The 17847-nt window shown below is 44.4% G+C and overlaps 1 protein-coding gene across 1 annotated transcript in view; it reads left to right on the top strand.

Annotated features, from left to right (window-relative positions):
- Positions 1–17847, top strand: part of TDRD9 (tudor domain containing 9) — a 150620-nt gene that overhangs the window by 68538 nt on the left and 64235 nt on the right. The window contains exons 15-22 of the mRNA XM_006018069.3: positions 2219–2316; positions 2756–2887; positions 4618–4783; positions 4878–4941; positions 5178–5241; positions 10092–10136; positions 12672–12725; positions 16807–16923. Coding sequence (XP_006018131.1) covers positions 2219–2316; positions 2756–2887; positions 4618–4783; positions 4878–4941; positions 5178–5241; positions 10092–10136; positions 12672–12725; positions 16807–16923 — 740 coding nt within the window. The remainder of the gene's footprint in view (positions 1–2218; positions 2317–2755; positions 2888–4617; positions 4784–4877; positions 4942–5177; positions 5242–10091; positions 10137–12671; positions 12726–16806; positions 16924–17847) is intronic.

Genomic DNA, 17847 nt, shown 5'->3' on the forward strand with positions numbered 1-17847 from the left:
CACCCACCACAACAGACTTACCAGCTGCACACAGCTGTATCAGAAATCAGATCGGTATCGACTAATATGCCTCCTTAAAAGTTAGCTCTTGGTATCGTCCCTCAAAATCTCTATTGGTTCACCCCTAGAAATCAGAATATGGTCTATAGATGGAAGAATAGCATACAGTTAAAGAAATGTTAGTGATAGACAGGAGTGCTTTCCAAACAAAAATTATACAAATAAGTTGACAGATATGGGTAGACTTTATAGAAATCGTGAACTATATTGGGAAGTAGGATGACTTCTCTTGGTATACTTTTTCTTGGCTTTCAGTTCTTTTTGTTTCTTCTCTATATAACCTTTTAAATTAGTTATGTTTGTTATATGAGTTAATATGATAGTCATTCTTTTTATGGCAATTTGAGAGAGAAATATTCAATACAAACTAAATTTTAAAATGAACTCGTTAGTGTTTTACATTTAAGCATAGTATTTTTAAGTGGTTTTTTTTTTTTTTATTCCATTGCCTAATATACTTCTCTAGATACATTTTTTTAAAAACTGGCTTTTTTTTTTAACTAAGTTTCATTTGCTTCACCGTAGCCAAAAGTGTGATAAAAGGAAACAGAAGATTAAATATTGTTGAAGCGAAGAAATCCATCCAGTGAATTTTATTTCATATTGCATTTCCAATCCTGGGATATTTAACTGGTCCTGAAAACAAAGTTACAACATTGATAATATTCAAAATATCCTATTGAGAGAGAGTACAGTCCAGGGCTTTAAGCTTGTGTGACTTGATTATGTGAATATTACCCTGTTCTGCTTTCCAGCCAGCTATATTCTTGTACACAGGAATATTATATACTAGAAACATGCTGTCCTTATAGAAACAGCAGACATACCAAGTACAAAAACAGTGCTGTATTTTCCAGCCAACCAAATCCCACAGTAGCATGGCATATCTTTTGACATATCTGTCCTTTCAGTTCCATCTATAATAGAACATTTAGAATGATATAATTAATTACTATTAAAAATCAAAGAATGTAGCCACTCTGTGATTATTTTTAGAACATTTTTCAGTTTTGCTTTTAAGAAGGTACAAAATATAATGGTGCTTAAAACTCTTAGAGTAGACTGTCTAAACCAAGAGTCTCCCAAATGGAGCTGTAGCATGATTATGGAAGAGTCTTCCAAAAATATGATGATGTGGACAAGGTCTGAATGCTTACTTCAGAGAAATAAGTATTTTTCTGAGGTTAGGTAGTAGGCTTATATTTGAGTTTTGTTTCAATATTTAGAAAATCAAACTATGAGGTGTGTGTTGATCAACAAAAAGATACTAAAAACTGAGGCAAGTTTCCCCATCTCAGACTTGCTTCTGAGCATACCACATGGTTGGGATGTGCAGACCAGAAGAGGTTAGGAATTTGTTTCAGTCCTTCTGATGCTCTTCTGTATCTTGCAGATTTCCTATAGAAAACTTGTATGGGGAATGAATCAGTGAGCAGTCATGTTTAGCTTAGATTTTATGCTCTCCTGTACATGAAGAGTTCCGTGTCTGGGTTCTGCCCAAATGCGATTGATCTGATAAATTTTGACCAAAACCATTTTTGCTATTTGGGAATAGTGCTGTTTGGGGGAAATCTTTCACTTTCATTCTTTCGTTCAAAAAGAATGGAATTTGCTTGTTACTAGTTAGGAGGGTTTTTCAATAATTCCTTCTCTGGTATAGATCATAGTATCTGAGAACCAACTAATCTTTAATAGATTTATCTTTGCAACTGTCCTGGCTGGCAGGGAAGTGCTCTTTTATCTCATTTGACAGATGAAAGCTGAAGAAGAGAGAAACTATGTAATTTGTCAAAGGTCAACTAGAGCAGAAAATCAAATCAAAGTCTTAAGAGTCCCGGGTGTTGTTCCATCCTCTAGGACACCAGGCTCTCCTCCCCCCAACCCATTCCTTCCATCTTCCAAATCCTGATGTTTTGATCCTATTTATAGGATTTGGTCCACAGTTTGTTGCATAGAACAGAGGATTTAAACACCATTTTAGATGGCTTTTTCAGCTTGAGCTTTCTTGTTTATTTTACTAGGACCACTGGCTTTGCCATATGATCTTGTGGAATGCTTTGAAAGAAGTATGAGTCTTCTTCAGCACACGAGAGTCTGAGATGTGGTCAGTTTACAATCATTGCTAAAGGATGCCTTAATTTTACTGTTTAATTTAAAGGGCGAGCTGGACGTGTTTCCAGCGGGTATTGCTACAGGCTTGTAAGCAAGCACTTCTGGATAAACCATATTCCGGAGAATGCGCTACCTGAGATGTTGGTAAGAATTGTTCTCTGATATAATTTTGCTGAAGTGTTTTTTCACTGTTTTGTAATGCAAGTAATAAGTGAAGTCTTTCTAAAAATAAGTTGTTATAAAAGTTACTCATATGTTCAGATGTAAACCATTTTTTATTTATATTAGAAGTATAGAAAGAAGCAGGTAAAATAATAAATATTTCTACTGGAAAAATACAATTTTGGCAATTTTTTTGTAAAGACAACACATCAATAAAAATGCAACTTGATTAAGATGGATTTAGTAGGTTGGTAATATTAGAATTTTTTTAATTGTGGGAGAATTCAGGGATTCTGTAGATTTTTCTTTTTTACTGTCTAGCTAAACTGCAGACTTTTTATTAATAAGTTTCATATGGAGAATTTCCATATCTTTCCACAAATAATAGAAGTTAACACTTCCCAATTATTTTTCCTTTTAGCGTTGTCCATTGGGAAATACCATCTTGAAGGTTAAGTTGCTTGACATGGGGGAACCAAGAGCTCTGTTGGCAACAGCTCTCTCTCCACCTGCTATGTGCGATATTGAACACACAATCCTTCAACTTAAGGAAGTAGGTATTTTTCCTAACATTGCTTTACTAATCATATTATAGGAAAGTAGTCTGAACTGATGTGTTTTTAGAAGTGCTAACTCTTACTTGGAGTTCAGAGAGGGGAGGACAAGGACACTTAACTTTAGAAACGTTTGGGGCAGTTGTGGTTTATTCCCCACTTCATTGTTAGCTGCAGAAATCATGCCAAAAGATGACCGTTTATAATGTCACTAAAACAGGACTATGACTTTGTCAAGGAGCAGGAACTAATAAACTGAGAGCACCTATTTGTAGACAAATGTCCTGAGTGAAACGAAATAGTAAAGAAATAACAGCAACTAAAGTAGTTTCGAAGTGGGGGGGAAAAGCCAAAATTCTGGTGGCACCCTTCTTTTCTACTTGGAGGATGTGAGGAGAACAGGGTCATAGTTTGCAAATCTGCGTAAGGAGGTAAGTCACAATGCTAATGCTCTGAGATCGTAAGCTCTGGGGTAGCATTTAATAATATTTAATATATCTTTCCTTGGACATGCATTTGAGTACCAGTTCAGAAGGAGCATATTTCTTTTGCATATTTGATTTGCACTGCATGAGTCTTGCCTGCATGCAAAAATGGGGGCTTTTAGAATTACCTCAAGCCAGAGGTGGGCAAAATGTGGCCCATCAAGGGATTTTGTCTGGCCTGCAGTGAGTCCATCGGTGCTGCCTGGACCTGGGTTGTGGTGCATGAGGTCACTCCAACTGCTTCTGGGCGCACAGTGGGGCTGGGGTGACATGGTGGCTGGACTCATTTCCTGGTAGCCCCAGCAGTGGTGGCTCGTTCTGGCTGCTGCTGCTGCCAGATCTGGTCCCACTGCCTAGGCACACCAGCCTGTTTGCCTTGTGCCTACCACTGGAGGCGGGACCTACGTGGCCAGGTGAATGGTATGGGACCATGGGCAGGCAGAGAGTGGCATCCAGGACTGGAACTGGTGTGTGGAGCTAAGGTTGGGATTTTGGCGTGGTGACAGTGTAGGGCCAGGGTCCAGGGTAGAGCCATAATCCACTCCCTGCATGCCCCTGCAATGGGCATCAATTCTGTGGGCAGGGGCATGGGGCAAATGGACTGTGGCTCTGCCCCTGGCCCTGGTCTTGTGCTGTCACATCCCCAAGATCCCTGCCCTGCCTGCCCTGCTGGATACTGCTCCCTGCCCACCCACCCATGTACCCTGACCACATGGGTCCTGGCCCTGCGCTGACCTAAGGAGGTCAGTCAGGGTCGGGGCCCAGGGCAGAACTGTGATCTGCTTTCCACATGCCCTTGCCCATAGAACTGGCACCTGTCACGGGGGCATATGTGGAATGGATCATGGCCCTGCCCTGGGCTTTGGGCCCATACTGTCACAGCCTCATGATTCTGATCCCAGCCCTGGCCCTTCCTTCCCATCCTGCTCCTGGATGTCTCTCTTTGCCTGCCCGTGGCCCCATTCCAGCCACCTAGCTGTGTGTGGAGCAGAGCCACTTGGGGAGTTTTGGCGAGTTGTTGGCTTGGAGGGGGTGCTGACCCAATCCATAAAAGCTCACCAAAACTCCCTAAGTGGCCCTCTGGCCCAAATAATTGCCCACCTCTGACTTAAGCCCTCAGTTGTTTTTAAGGACTTCTGTTACTAATTTTAAATTTATTGTTCTTAGGCAGTTGTTTTTAATACAAAGGTCACAAATGTTGGCTAAATTTATGCACTCTTAATCCTATAATTTCTCTTGTAAAGATAGGAGCTCTTGCAATTAGTGCACAAACTGAAGAAGAAAATCCCTATGACGGTGAGCTGACCTTTTTAGGAAGAGTGTTGGCACAATTACCTGTGGATCAACATCTTGGCAAGCTAATAGTCCTTGGCCATGTCTTTGGATGTTTAGAAGAGTGCCTTATTATAGGTAAGGGAGGAAACAGAAATTATTTAAGAAAAGTCTCCTCAAAGTTGCATCCACACATGCTGTAGTGCTTTATTTCCATTTATTCTTGTTACAGCTGCAGCACTGTCTTTGAAGAACTTCTTTGCAATGCCTTTCAGGCAGCTCTTTGATGGATACAGGTATTTTTACCTTCCAGATATTTAACATCTTTAAAAATGCTGTTCCTCTATTGTCTTGCAGACTTCAAGATTTTGGGGCTAGACTAATTTCTGTCAGCACTTAGCTTTGCTTCCATAATGGCCAGTGTTACTTGCTTTGTTTTCATGCACTTATGGAAGGCACTGAGATATTGCAATGAGGAGGGCTGTCTAAGAACTTTTTAGCATAATTTTAACATTATTTTTTGCATTCCCAGGAGCAAAATAAATTTTTCTGGGAATAGCAAGAGTGACTGCATTGCTTTCGTCAAGGCATTTAAGGTAATCATATTGTCTAGTCATCTTGTCTAATTCAATTAGAATTGAAACCAAGTTTTGCAAATTATTTTTTTTTCTGTAAGCCAACTCTGACTGTCAGAATTAAGGTATTGCTGTTTGCACTCCAAGGCATATGGCATGTTCACAAAATGCGTACTGGTAGTGGTGGCCCATCTGAGATGGCAGGGCATCTATGCGTACTCTCACTTAAGTCATTAGATGGCCACAGACAGATTCCACCAGAGAATGGTGGCAGGCCTGAGGGATGCCCTCTTCTTGTTTGCCCAGTTCTGCCCCTGTTTGAACTACAAGAAATGATATCTTATCACTCATCAGACAGTAACATTCATAGGGCCCATGATCCATTTGAGAATGGTGAAAACATACCTGCCCAAAAATGGGTTCCTGTTGTAGTCAGTACTAAAAATCAAACTAGCTCCTTACAGTATACGCTGCCATAGACTTTTAGATCAGGGCTGTCCTACTTTCATGCGGCTGGGGCCTACACACTAAATAAGCCATATACTGCAGGAGTAGCACTCTGGGATTTCCCCCACCTCTGCCACGCAGCATCTCCAGGATCCAGCACCTCCTACTGTGTGGATGGGCAGCACGTGCATTTCTCCTGGACCCTCCTGTAGCACACAGCAATGGGAAAGGCAGCTGCAGGAGCACGAGCTGCATGGTGGCCCCCATGGGTCACATGCAGCCCACAGGCCCCCAGTTGGACAGCCCTGTTTTAGATGTGTCAGCATGCATATGTATGGTGTCACTTCCCAGACTCCACTTGCAAGTCATTACAGCTCTACTGTTAGTCAGGTCATTTTTTGACAAGATACCAAGCAGGCAGAATGAGCTTAGTGCCACGTCACATCAAAGAATCGATATGCTGGCTAGAATCCAAGAATGTAGGAGGGAGGGCCCTTTTCAGCCCCTTCCTGGGGGCGCATCCCCATGAACAGGAACGTGCATTTCCCTGGGGACAAACTGCAGCGGCACAGTGTGTGCCACTGCTTCTTGTCCCTGGAGAATGCCTCTGCACATGTGCTCTGGTTCACAGCATGTTGCCTCGTTTGGGGTAAGGGAATCTGGGGCTAGCACCTGGTCTGGCCCCAGCAGTCTTACCTGGCATCCTCTGCGGACAGCATCTGTGGCGAACTGGAAGCAGGGAGCCTGGTCAGCAACTGGAGCCTGGCTCTGGCTGGCCAGTCTCTTGTTTTGGGCAGCATGTGCTGCCGCCACATACGCTGCCTCACTTTTTTTTTTTTTTTTTTAGGCGTTTTTGTTTGTTTGTTTTTAGTGGGATCTCGTTGTATCTAAAAACCCGACTGCGCTGCTAATTTTCAGCACAGGGAACACCTGCATGTGCGGCACATGCAGTGTGTGGTGCTGCAGATAGGTCTGTGGTGCCACATACCACACATGCACGCTTGTCTGGACACGCCCTTGATGATGAAATTAATCACAGGTGCTTTAGGGATGGGTTTGGTCCCTGAATGAAGGTAGGTGCTTCTCAGTGTGGAAGCTTATCAAGCTGTGGACTTGATGTCACCAAGATGGCATAAGCTCAGTGGTTCTTCACATTCTAAGAGTTGGCAGTAAACTGGTAGGAATTCTTGAGCAGTCGTGAGGGGTTGTTGCAGAGATCCATCGAGAAACAAGTATTCCTTTGTTAGGGGTCTCAGTGGTAGACAACTTTGTCCCCAGGGACAATGACAGTTATGAGACCTTTGACCAAAGGGGGCATAAGATTGGGATCGCTGCTTTCACTTTCCTTCAAGTCTTCCCATATGTACAGAATACCCAGATTTCCAGGGTGATATCCATGATCAAATGAAATACAGACATGGTAATTTTCATATTTACCTAAGATAGTTTTGGCTGGACAGCCTCTTACAAAGATTTATTTCCAGTCACCTGCCCTGTTCCCAGATTATTGAGCTTTGATTGCACATCACTGTGCTCCATGCAGACCTAAAGTATTTCAGTCTGAATGTTTAGTTGAGTACTATGGACAGAGGATGGTTCATGTGGCTGAAAGGAGAAGTGATACAGAGCAAGAAGATGCACAGCTTATTGCTTAGAATGGGATTTTTTTCTTAGTATGGGAGTCCAGAAAGAGTTTGGACCCAGGGGCAGGCTCTTGTACTGAAGATCCTCAAGTCCTTTGTTGAATTTGAAATATACTAACCTTTTGTACAGCTTTTTTTCAAGACTCTACTACGATGCTATTAAGGAGTAATGTGGTCCAACACAACTTCTACTTGGGATTTGCCATCGTTGTTGTGTGGGTCATACAGTCTCCTCTTTTGAGCCTCTTTTGGATAGTGATTACCAGGGATCCTGGTTTTTGTTGAAAAATCACAAACTCTGATTAAAAAAAAAATGCAAATTCTCTGGTTAAACCCCCCCAAATCTGCAATTAAAATGACCCCCCGCCATATATCTAGGTATCAATTGAACAAAATGTTTTATTGATATATTTACATTTTTAAAGCAATTTTGGAAGCCTACCAGTGCCTCAGTAACGATAATAAAATAAATTCTAAGTAACTATGAATTTTGGTATTTGATTTTGGGTTTTTTATCATGGAAAATCAGAGCTCCCCCTGTCCCCTTCGCTTATGAGGATGTAGGTCCAGACCCCTTGCTCCCCACCTACAGCCCCTGGCCCCCTGGTGCCCCTCACTCCCCACCCACAGACGCCTGCCCCCCTCCCCAGTCCTGCCAGAGGGGCTCCCTAGCTGCCAGGCCTACAGGATCAGGTATCCCGGTCTGCAGCAACACCTGAGCCCTGGGTGCTGCCCATGGGAGACAGAGGCTGCTGTGGTGGAGTGGAGCCCAGCTCCCCACTCCACAGGCGGCATGGCCAGAGTGGAGCCCATGGTGGGGTTGGGGGCAGGGCTGGGGCTGCCCACTTTGGCCTTGGGCTCCCTGCCCACCCTCCGGGCCTCTGCAGCCCAGTGGGTGGGACCCAGCGTGGCAGGGCAGAGTGGGGCAGCTTGTTGCTGAACTCTGCTTTCATGGTGAGGCGCCCCCTGCCTGCCCAGCAGCAGCAAGGGGCACAGGTCTGTGCTGCCACCTCCACTGCTGCCGGTCGGCATCCTTAATAATATATTTTCATTTTATTTTTTAAAAATACTTTTTCCTGACTTGTGTGCCTTTGTTCAGTGTATATATAGAAATGATTGCATAATAGCTCAGGATGAAGTCTTACTTTTGTGGGGAGTGTGTGTGGGTGTGTGTGGAAGGGTGGATTTGGGGTTTGTGGGGATATGTGGGTATGGAGTTTGTGGAGGGAGGAGACTTGGGGGTGTGTATGGGTAGCGTGTGCGTGTAGCAGTGAGTGGGGTTCCCCTCAGAGGTGTGAGTGGTTACCGTGTTTGTGGGGTGCGTGATTTGTTAGTGGGGGAGGGTGTGGTTGTGGGGTTTGGGAAGGAAGGTATGTGGGGTGTGCATGGGAGCCCCCAGACATGCCCCACTGAGCTGGTCAGTCCCTGCCCCACAGCCTAGAGCCTGTGCATCCTGGAGCACCTCCGCTGCCACTGCCAACAGCCCATGCCTGCTCTGTGCCACCTGGCCTGGCACATCCTGCTGCCCCTGGGCATGCAGCAGGGCCCAGCTCCGCGGTAGTGGTGGGGACCAGTGCGCGCAGCCCCGACCCCACACGTCCTGTGCCAGATTCGGGCTCGCCCATCTGGGCTGAGCAGTGGCAGCAGTGGCCGGGCAGAAACTGTTGCTTGCTGTGGGGGGAAAAGTGGCCCCTTCCCCTTACCACTGCTAGGCAGTGTTTGGTGCAGCTGCCCAGAGCAGGTGCTGTGCCAGGCTGCCGTGTGGCTCCATCACTGTTGCCTCCACCTCTGAGCTGCCTTGCAGCTGCTCGGCAGCCCGGTGTGGCATGTGCTATGGGCGGCTGTACCAAAAACTGGCTGGCAGTGGGAGGAGCCACTTTCCTGCATGCCGAGCAATAGTTTATGCCCGGCTGCTGCCACCTACTGCTGCTCAGCCTGGAGCACTGAGCCTGGAGCTGGATCTGGAGCCTAGGCTCAGCAGTGACAGCCAGAACAAACTGCTGCTCAGCGTGGGGCAAAAGCAACCTCTCCTCCTCCTGCTGCCAGCACTTCCTCATGCAGCTGCCCAGAGCCTATGCAGGGCTGTCCTGTGTCTGCGCTGCACTGCCACCACTGCCCCGTGGGGCAGCCCAGAGGTGGTGGTCACATGTTGGAGATGCAGGGCAGCCCTGTGTGGACTCTGGGTGGCTGCACCAGGAAGTGCCAACGGTGACAAGGTGGAGGGGCTGCTTTTGTCCTGCGCTGAGCAGCAGTTTCTATTCTGTGCTGCTGCAGCAGCCAGAAGGAACCACCGCCACTCTGCCTGCCTAGAAAGGCAGCCTATCTGTGAAGCTGCCTCAGCCCTATTGCATGCCCAGGGGTGTCAGGGCGAGTCCGGCTGGGCAGCTCCTGCCCCACTCCAACTCCCTCACGCCTTGATCTGCCCCCCATACCTCTTCCCTCCCCCCACCCCTTCCCCCACAACAGACTTTACCAGCCGGTCGCCGCTCTCCACGCTGCGGGGCTGCATATCGGTGATCAGAGCAGTATCGGCCAATATGGCTTGTTAAAAATTGGCCATTGGTATCGGCCCAAAAATCTCTATCAGTGCACCCCTACTGAAAATTCTTCTTGTTCTTGAAATATATGTCTTTAATTAGCGTGCAGAAATTACCTTATTCCTATTACAATTTTAATGCGATGTTTGGAAAAAATATTTATGAATGCATTATATTTATTTGTAAATAGTAGTGATATAACCTGGTATGTTCTTGCATAATAAAAATCATTTCTTTACTTTAGGCATGGCAGACTTGTAGGCAGAGGGGACAACTGAGACATCCCAAGGTTAGCTAATGCTTTTTTATTCATGATTGAAGACTGGTGTTGAAGTGTCAGAAAAAGGATACAGATCATCAGTGGTCTCTTTACTTCAGTTCTCTTCCTTAATTATACATGAAACAGAAGTACAGGTTGAGTTTTGTTTAAATAGTATAATAGGAGTGAAAAGACCTCCTGAGTTACCAAATCCATTGCCTTCTGTTGCAGTGAATCCTTTCCATAAAATTACATCCCATCTCAACACTGTCTTTTAGCTTAAAATAGTTACTTTGATTCCCTGGTGTTTACTTCCATGATGCATTTCTTTTTGTTGAGGGCAGTCCTGTTCTGCCTTCAGTCTCCATTCTGCAGGGAAGGGAAATGCAACACTTCAGCTCTTTAGTAAGGCAGGCTCACCGTTGCCCTTATTACTTGACTGTACCTGACCCAATTCAAATTTATTTTACTTCCCTGTGGGTGGCCAGAATTTAACGCCATGTTCTAGCCAAGGTCTGGGTACTTCAATATTCTTTCAACAGTGTAAATAGAGTACATAATTCACTATAAGTTAATAGAAAATGCTGTGAGACTCATGGATCCTGACCTCTTTTTAGCCCTTCTTCTTTTCCTTCTTCCATTTGGTCACTCTTCAATTTTGTCCACCTCTAGGACACAAAAAGCATATTCTAAATGATGGAAATGTTCAGTCTGCCTTTCCTGATCAATTCTCCATAATGCCCATGTTGCCAAGCATGCTTGGCTTCTCTCACTTTTCAGAAAAGTTGCATTACTGCCATTTTGGCACCTAGCAAGGCAGAAATATAAATAAGACACTCCAAGAGCTCTGTAGGGATGTTTGCTAGTAAAAACAGGTGGTACCAGATGAAGCAGATCAAGCTGTGGTGGGATGCATTCCAGCACAGCTGACCCACTTCACTGGGCGAAAAATACATTGCTTGTTTTCTCGCATTGGGACGACAGGCAAGATGTTCCCTTTGCCAAGAGATTTCTCATTTCCTTGCTGGCCTGTGCCTCCTTGCTGAGACCCAGCTCCTATGCTGACCCATGCCTTCCACGGAGACGCAGCTTGGCATAGGACCTGGGGAATCCTCAGTGCCGAATGCCTCCACTCTAGGACTTGCACTGACCTGTGCCTCAGTGTGAAGGGCAGGGCAGCACAGGACCTGGGGAATCCCCAGAACCCTGGGCCTCCACACCAGGACCCACACTGACCCATGCCTTTGCGTGAATCACAGGTTGGCATGGATCCCAGTAGGAAGCCAGGGGTATGCAGGACCTAGGGAATTCCCAGCGCCCCATGCCTCCATGCTGGGACCTGTGCTGGGTCCTGCGTCAACCTGTTCTTCATGGAGGCAGGGGGAAGTGTGATGGAAGAATGGTTTGTTGGGTATTCCCTGAGTCTTGTGCCTCCATGCCAGGACCCATGTGGGCTTTCCCTGCTTATAGAGATATGCTTCTGGAGATCCTAGGGCTGGTCTCCAGAAGCAGGGAATCCCAATTTCCCTCACTTACAGAGGGGCACTCTCAGATTTCCCAGGGTGTGTCTCTATAAGTAGGAAAAGCTGGGCAGATGCTTTGGGGGTTCAGGGGCCTGATCCTGTGCAGAAATTCCTAGGGTATGCAGGATTGGCCCCTTCAAGCCTCCGGAGCCACCTACCCAGGGTGGCTGGAGGGTGTGGGCAGCTCTAGGCTGCCTGCACCCCCGCTCCACAGAGCACAGTAAAGCAGCATTATTTACATTAACTTTTGTCACACTACTGATATGGCATATTAAAGAATAGGGACATCTATTTTTATGGAGACACAAATGCGACGTCAAACAACATATGTTTCTGCCCTGTGAGCTCCCTTTTATATCCCAATGGTACAGGAAATCCAGGTTCCTTATTAATCTCATCTTGGGGAATCTTCTGTACCTGGTTATTTCTAGGGAAAGGGCCACATACCTCACAAGAAGTTTATAAAATAAAAAAAAGGTCAAAGAATCGCAAGAGAAGTTGCTGAGAAGATGCATCTTTCTTATGCAGGTAGTGGAAAAACATACCCTTTGCCTCCTCTTGAATGCCTGCCTGACAAAATTGCATAGCATGCGCTGAAGTTCTCTTGAGTGACCAAGACAAATTATCTACAGGGTCTGTCTGTCTACTAAAAATCACATATCTAGATAAAAGGAAGTTCTGTTTTCCTAAAATAATCTGTGTCATGAAGATGATTTGTCATATGCAAGGCCTGGCCTGGGAAATTGTTTTTATGTAAAGTGTTTCTGATCCAAAATGCCATATTACTTGTGTCATAGTTATGTTGGCATATTATGTATTCAATTTCTAATTGACGTGTAATATGTGACATGTCTCTCTAATAGCTACTTTGGAAGTACTTGTTTTGAGTGAATGTATGTATAAGTGGGTGTGCCACAGTTTTATAGCCATCTTTCATGAATTTAGACTGTTTTAAAAAGAGAATATGGTAACCAGTGAGGAAGCTAGTAAGGTAACAAATATCCATGTTTGTGTTAGATCTTTAATTTTCTCTGTCTTTCAGGAGGAACTTGATTGGGGTCGGTCAAATTATATTCAGATAAAGAGAATCAGAGAGGTGAGTTGAAATGCACAACAGTTGCTTAATATTTATCCAGTACCTCACCTTATGAATTTTCTATTTATCTTATGATCATGGCAGAATATACAGTTTTAAAAATATGAAGAACTAATACAGTTTATAGACATGCTCTGGCACGTGGGTGGGGCTCACTTTAATTAGCAAGCCATGCTAATTAAAAACAACCAAGCATCATGTGTATCAGCGTCCTCGTGCTGAAAAAATGGCGGGGCGCTTTGAACTAAAGCTCATCAAACCAGCTTTAGTTCAAAGTGTCCTGCTGCCATTCTTCAGCACGGGAACGCTGATACACGTGACACTGGAGGCTTTTGGAGTGCATTAATTTCCATCCTCCAACAGACTTGATTAATCTGGATTTACAGCACATCAGAGCAGCCTTGCTGCACATCTATAGGAGCCCTACCTAAGAATAACCTTACATCTTTGGGAGATCTCATTGTATTTAAAATAAAATTTTGAGGCCACCCAATATCTTCTCTTAAGCTCTTTCTTCAAGATTATTCACCAGTTATATAGTCCCTGTATAACTAGCTGTAGTTGGAATTTAGTGCTTTTTTGACATTGCATTATTTTGTTCTTTAGAGCAATTTTAAGCACTTAGACAAATGCAACAAGCACGATTGTGTTGTAAAGATTAAAATGGCAAATTTTACATGGCATTTTGTTACTAAGGTTACTACAGGAGTTAATGGAAACTTCATCATAGAAGTGCTTCAAGCTGTGGCATGCCTAGGGGAAAAATAATTAGAACTCCTGAATAACCTTGATTGGCAGAACATGCTTTTGCCCACTCACATACGCTAGCAGCAAGGTTCTTAATTAGGCAACTGTTTTGCATTAGCACACATACATCTGGGCATGATTCCATCACATCAGACTCCTGGCATGAGTGATGGTACAGTGAAGTGCACACAGAGTTTAAATAGAGGGTTCAAAAGGCACAAAAAAGCATAAGCTTCCCTTACAAGTCATCCTGGGAGCAGCAGTGGGTGCAGAAGCAAAAATGTATTTAGTTTGTGTATTCTTCATGCTTTCATTGTAAGCTACAAATTCTAGCATCTTACTAAGTATCCCACCCCATACTGGTGAACAAGTTAAGAGGCTGTGACTTGGATGACTACACAGTCCGGTGGGTGGCGAATTGGCTGGAGGGTCGCACCCAGAGAGTCATGGTGGATGGGTCGGCTTCGACCTGGAAGGGTGTGGGCAGTGGGGTCCCTCAGGGCTCGGTCCTTGGACCGATACTCTTTAATGTCTTCATCAGCGACTTGGACGAGGGAGTGAAATGTACTCTGTCCAAGTTTGCAGATGACACAAAGCTATGGGGAGAAGTGGACATGCCGGAGGGCAGGGAACAGCTGCAAGCAGACCTGGACAGGTTGGACAAGTGGGCAGAAAACAACAGAATGCAGTTCAACAAGGAGAAATGCAAAGTGCTGCACCTAGGGAGCAAAAATGTCCAGCACACCTACAGCCTAGGGAATGACCTGCTGGGTGGCATGGAAGTGGAAAGGGATCTTGGAGTCCTAGTGGACTCCAAGATGAACGTGAGTCGGCAGTGTGACGAAGCCATCAGAAAAGCCAGTGGCACTTTATCGTGCATCAGCAGATGCATGACGAATAGGTCCAAGGAGGTGATACTTTCCCTCTATCGGGTGCTGGTCAGACGGCATTTGGAGTACTGCGTGCAATTCTGGGCGCCACAATTCAAGAGGGATGCAGATAACCTGGAGAGGGTCCAGAGAAGGGCCACTCGTATGGTTAAGGGCCTGCAGACCAAGCCCTATGACGAGAGACTAGAGAACCTGGGCCTTTTCAGCCTCCGCAAGAGAAGGTTGAGAGGCGACCTTGTGGCTGCCTATAAGTTCATCACGGGGGCACAGAAGGGAATTGGTGAGCTTTTATTCACCAAGGCGCCCCCAGGGGTTACAAGAAATAATGGCCACAAGCTAGCAGAGAGCAGATTTAGACTGGACATTAGGAAGAACTTCTTCACAGTTCGAGTGGCCAAGGACTGGAACGGGCTCCCAAGGGAGGTGGTGCTCTCCCCCCCTACCCTGGGGGTCTTCAAGAGGAGGTTAGATAAGCATCTAGCTGGGGTCATCTAGACCCAGCACTGTTTCCTGCCTATGCAGGGGGTCGGACTCGATCTATTGAGGTCCCTTCCGACCCTAACATCTATGAATCTATAAACAGAACATCAGAAAATGAGGCTCATTAACAAAGTACTTGCTAATTAATCTCAAAAAGGTAGAGGTTGTTACATAAAAAGCAAGCTAGTTGAAGCAATTCGTGTAATATACATACGAAAGTGTCTTTGAGTCAGGCATGTGCAAGGAAGTGGTTTGGTTGCCTTCGCAGTCTGAAGTTGGTTTGTTTGTACATATGTGGTATGGTAGTATGCTGTCATAAAACTGAGAGGTGTTTGTCCCCCTGGGACTCCTTCCTCTTTTAGTTCAGAGGCTGGATAGCATTCATTAAAAGAGCCTGGTATTTTTTTATCATCTTCATTCAGTGCTAGGCCTTCATCACATTCTATTCAAAATCTGCCCTGAAAACAGAATTACTTATTTCCTAGTAGGCTTTTCTAGGGCATTTATCTCTCTCTCTAGTGTCCAAGAGCTTAAAAAACATTATTGATGTGGTTTTTTAATCCTTTTTTTAATCTGAGTGAAGTGAAATTATATTCGCCATTAAACATCTGAGAAACTGAAGGCCCAGGGATTTAGGCCCAAATTGTCAAGTGTTCCCCTAGGTTTGATCTCCCAGAGTGAGAAGCCTGGAGTATAATTATTTTCTCCAATATTAAACATTTTTCTAGCACTTCATGGGCACATTTACACAAGACACTACTGAGCAGTGGTTACTGTGCATTTATTTAGTACTTGAATAATCAAGTACTAAATAAATGCACAGTAACTGGAGTTACTGTGCAGTAGTGCTAGTGAATGCCTTTTTAGTGATGCTGCTGCACAGTAGCGTATTAGCATTGTTGGTGCTGCGATGCGCTACCAAACAATATTATTTCGTTACTGCGCAGTTAGTGTCTTGTGTAGACATGCCCCATATGTTCCAACTGACTACCATTGGCTCCGATTGCAGTTGAAAGCTATTTGAAAATCTAGCCCAGGCCACTGGTACTCCAATCAAGATGAGGCTTTTTTCCCCCACCCTGCTGATTGGGGGGATGGCACGATGATGACCTTGACTTGGATTTGAATAAATACAGTAATTATAGCTTCACAGAGAGTGTAAGAGCGCATTCTTCCATATCCTGAAAATTTGATCTGCTTTATGACAAAGCAAAGGCTAAATTTCAATGTACGTTATGTAGGGCAGCTACCACAACTCCATGAAGGGGTGCATCTTTGTGCTAGTAGGGAAGTCGTTCAGGCTGGCTCTCTATCTTCACCTAAAACAATGAGTTGGCAACTACAGCATTGTTCTTGTCGGTTTATTTTCATAGATGCGTAGATACTAGGGTTGGAAGGGACTTCAGCTGATCATCGGGTCTGACCCCTCTGCCCTGGGCAGGAAAGACTGCTGGGGTCAGATGACCCCAGCCAGGTGCTTTTCCAGTCTTCTCTTAAAGACCCCCCAAGGTAGGGGAGAGCACTACCTGCCTTGGAAGCCCATTCCAGATTCTGGCAGCCCTCACTGTAAAGAAGTTCTTCCCGATGTCTAACGTGAATCTGATCTTTGTCAGCTCGTGGCTGTTATTTCTAGTTACTCCAAGGGGTGACCTGGTAAACAGAGCATCTTTCTCTCTCTTCTGATCTTCCAGTTTATTGTGTGTGTATAATGCAGACTTCACTAACTGAATAATACACTCTGAGGAGCTGGCTTAGAGGGTGGTTGGACCACATTGTTGGATGGTTTTTTCTAGGAGTAGTTATTAAGCAGTCTACTGTAAGAGACTGATGTTTGTGGTTCCTACAGAAATGAATAGGAACTTGCTCTCCCATTTCATTAGTTGGTTACAAATGAAGGATTTTATAGATTTTTTTTTTGTAGATGGTTTTGATCTGTTTAGCCTTATTTAAAGTTAAAATTTCAGGTGGCTGAATTGTTTGAAGAACTGAAAAATCGAATCAAATCATTCAACATGCATGTCAATACCCAACCACTTGCTATGGATCAGGAATATGAATTCAAACAACGCTTTATTCTTCAGGTAAGTACTGATTTACCCAGTTTCTTGATCCTGTTGCGGAAGGGGAGAGTAAAACATTCATTAATTGACAATGCTTGCTTCTAGCCCTTTGTTACAGGTTGCTTGCACCAAGTACTAATGAGTGCCTGTTAAATTAAATCTGTCCAAGTAGTTTTTCTTCCTTTTAGTATGGTAACCAAATTCATACAACTGAAAATCTTTTGGTCTGGGAGGATCTAAACTTTTGTGTTAAAGGACGAAATATGAATGTTGTTTGTAAGAAGTAGAAATACAGTTTATTTTATTGTTAATGTTTCAGAATTGATATTGAGCAGTGTCCCAAGCCATAACAAGATGTCATTTTGCTGTGACTGTCTGAATTAATCATTTTTGAAGTAAAAAAGCAACTTACTTAGGAAAATGGCACAGGAGTTAGATAACAAAAATATAAATTATGCCAGGAGTAAGCTGGGGCATAATTCCCTTCCTCCTGTGTCCACATTTGGACCTTCATTGGCATAAGGATCACTTCAGCTATTGTGGATATAGTGTTTTCAGTTTTCTGTCAAATGAAATACCCATGTGAAAACAAGCTTGTTACCAATCAGTACGAACAGGGCAGTTATTTATTATATGAATGGCAACTGATTAATTTGAGTTTCTCATATCTTTATCATCAGTTCCTTTGAGGTTTGCTGTGAAATTATTTTGAGAGAACGTTGAACATGTCTTAAATAATATACATAATCCTTTCCATGTAGTTATTATGACAACTTTGAAAATCAAAACGTTTTTATTATGAAGGTTTACATCATGGATGGGCAAAATACGGCCTGTGGGATGGATCTGGTCTGCCAAGTGGCTGGATCTAGCCCATAGCTCTGCCCTCATGGTGCTCCACATGGAGCTCAGCCCCACCAGCTCCTGCTGGGGCAGCTTGCACTG

The sequence above is a fragment of the Alligator sinensis genome, unplaced genomic scaffold (assembly GCF_000455745.1).
Source record: "Alligator sinensis unplaced genomic scaffold, ASM45574v1 scaffold85_1, whole genome shotgun sequence".
Classification (NCBI taxonomy): domain Eukaryota; kingdom Metazoa; phylum Chordata; order Crocodylia; family Alligatoridae; genus Alligator; species Alligator sinensis.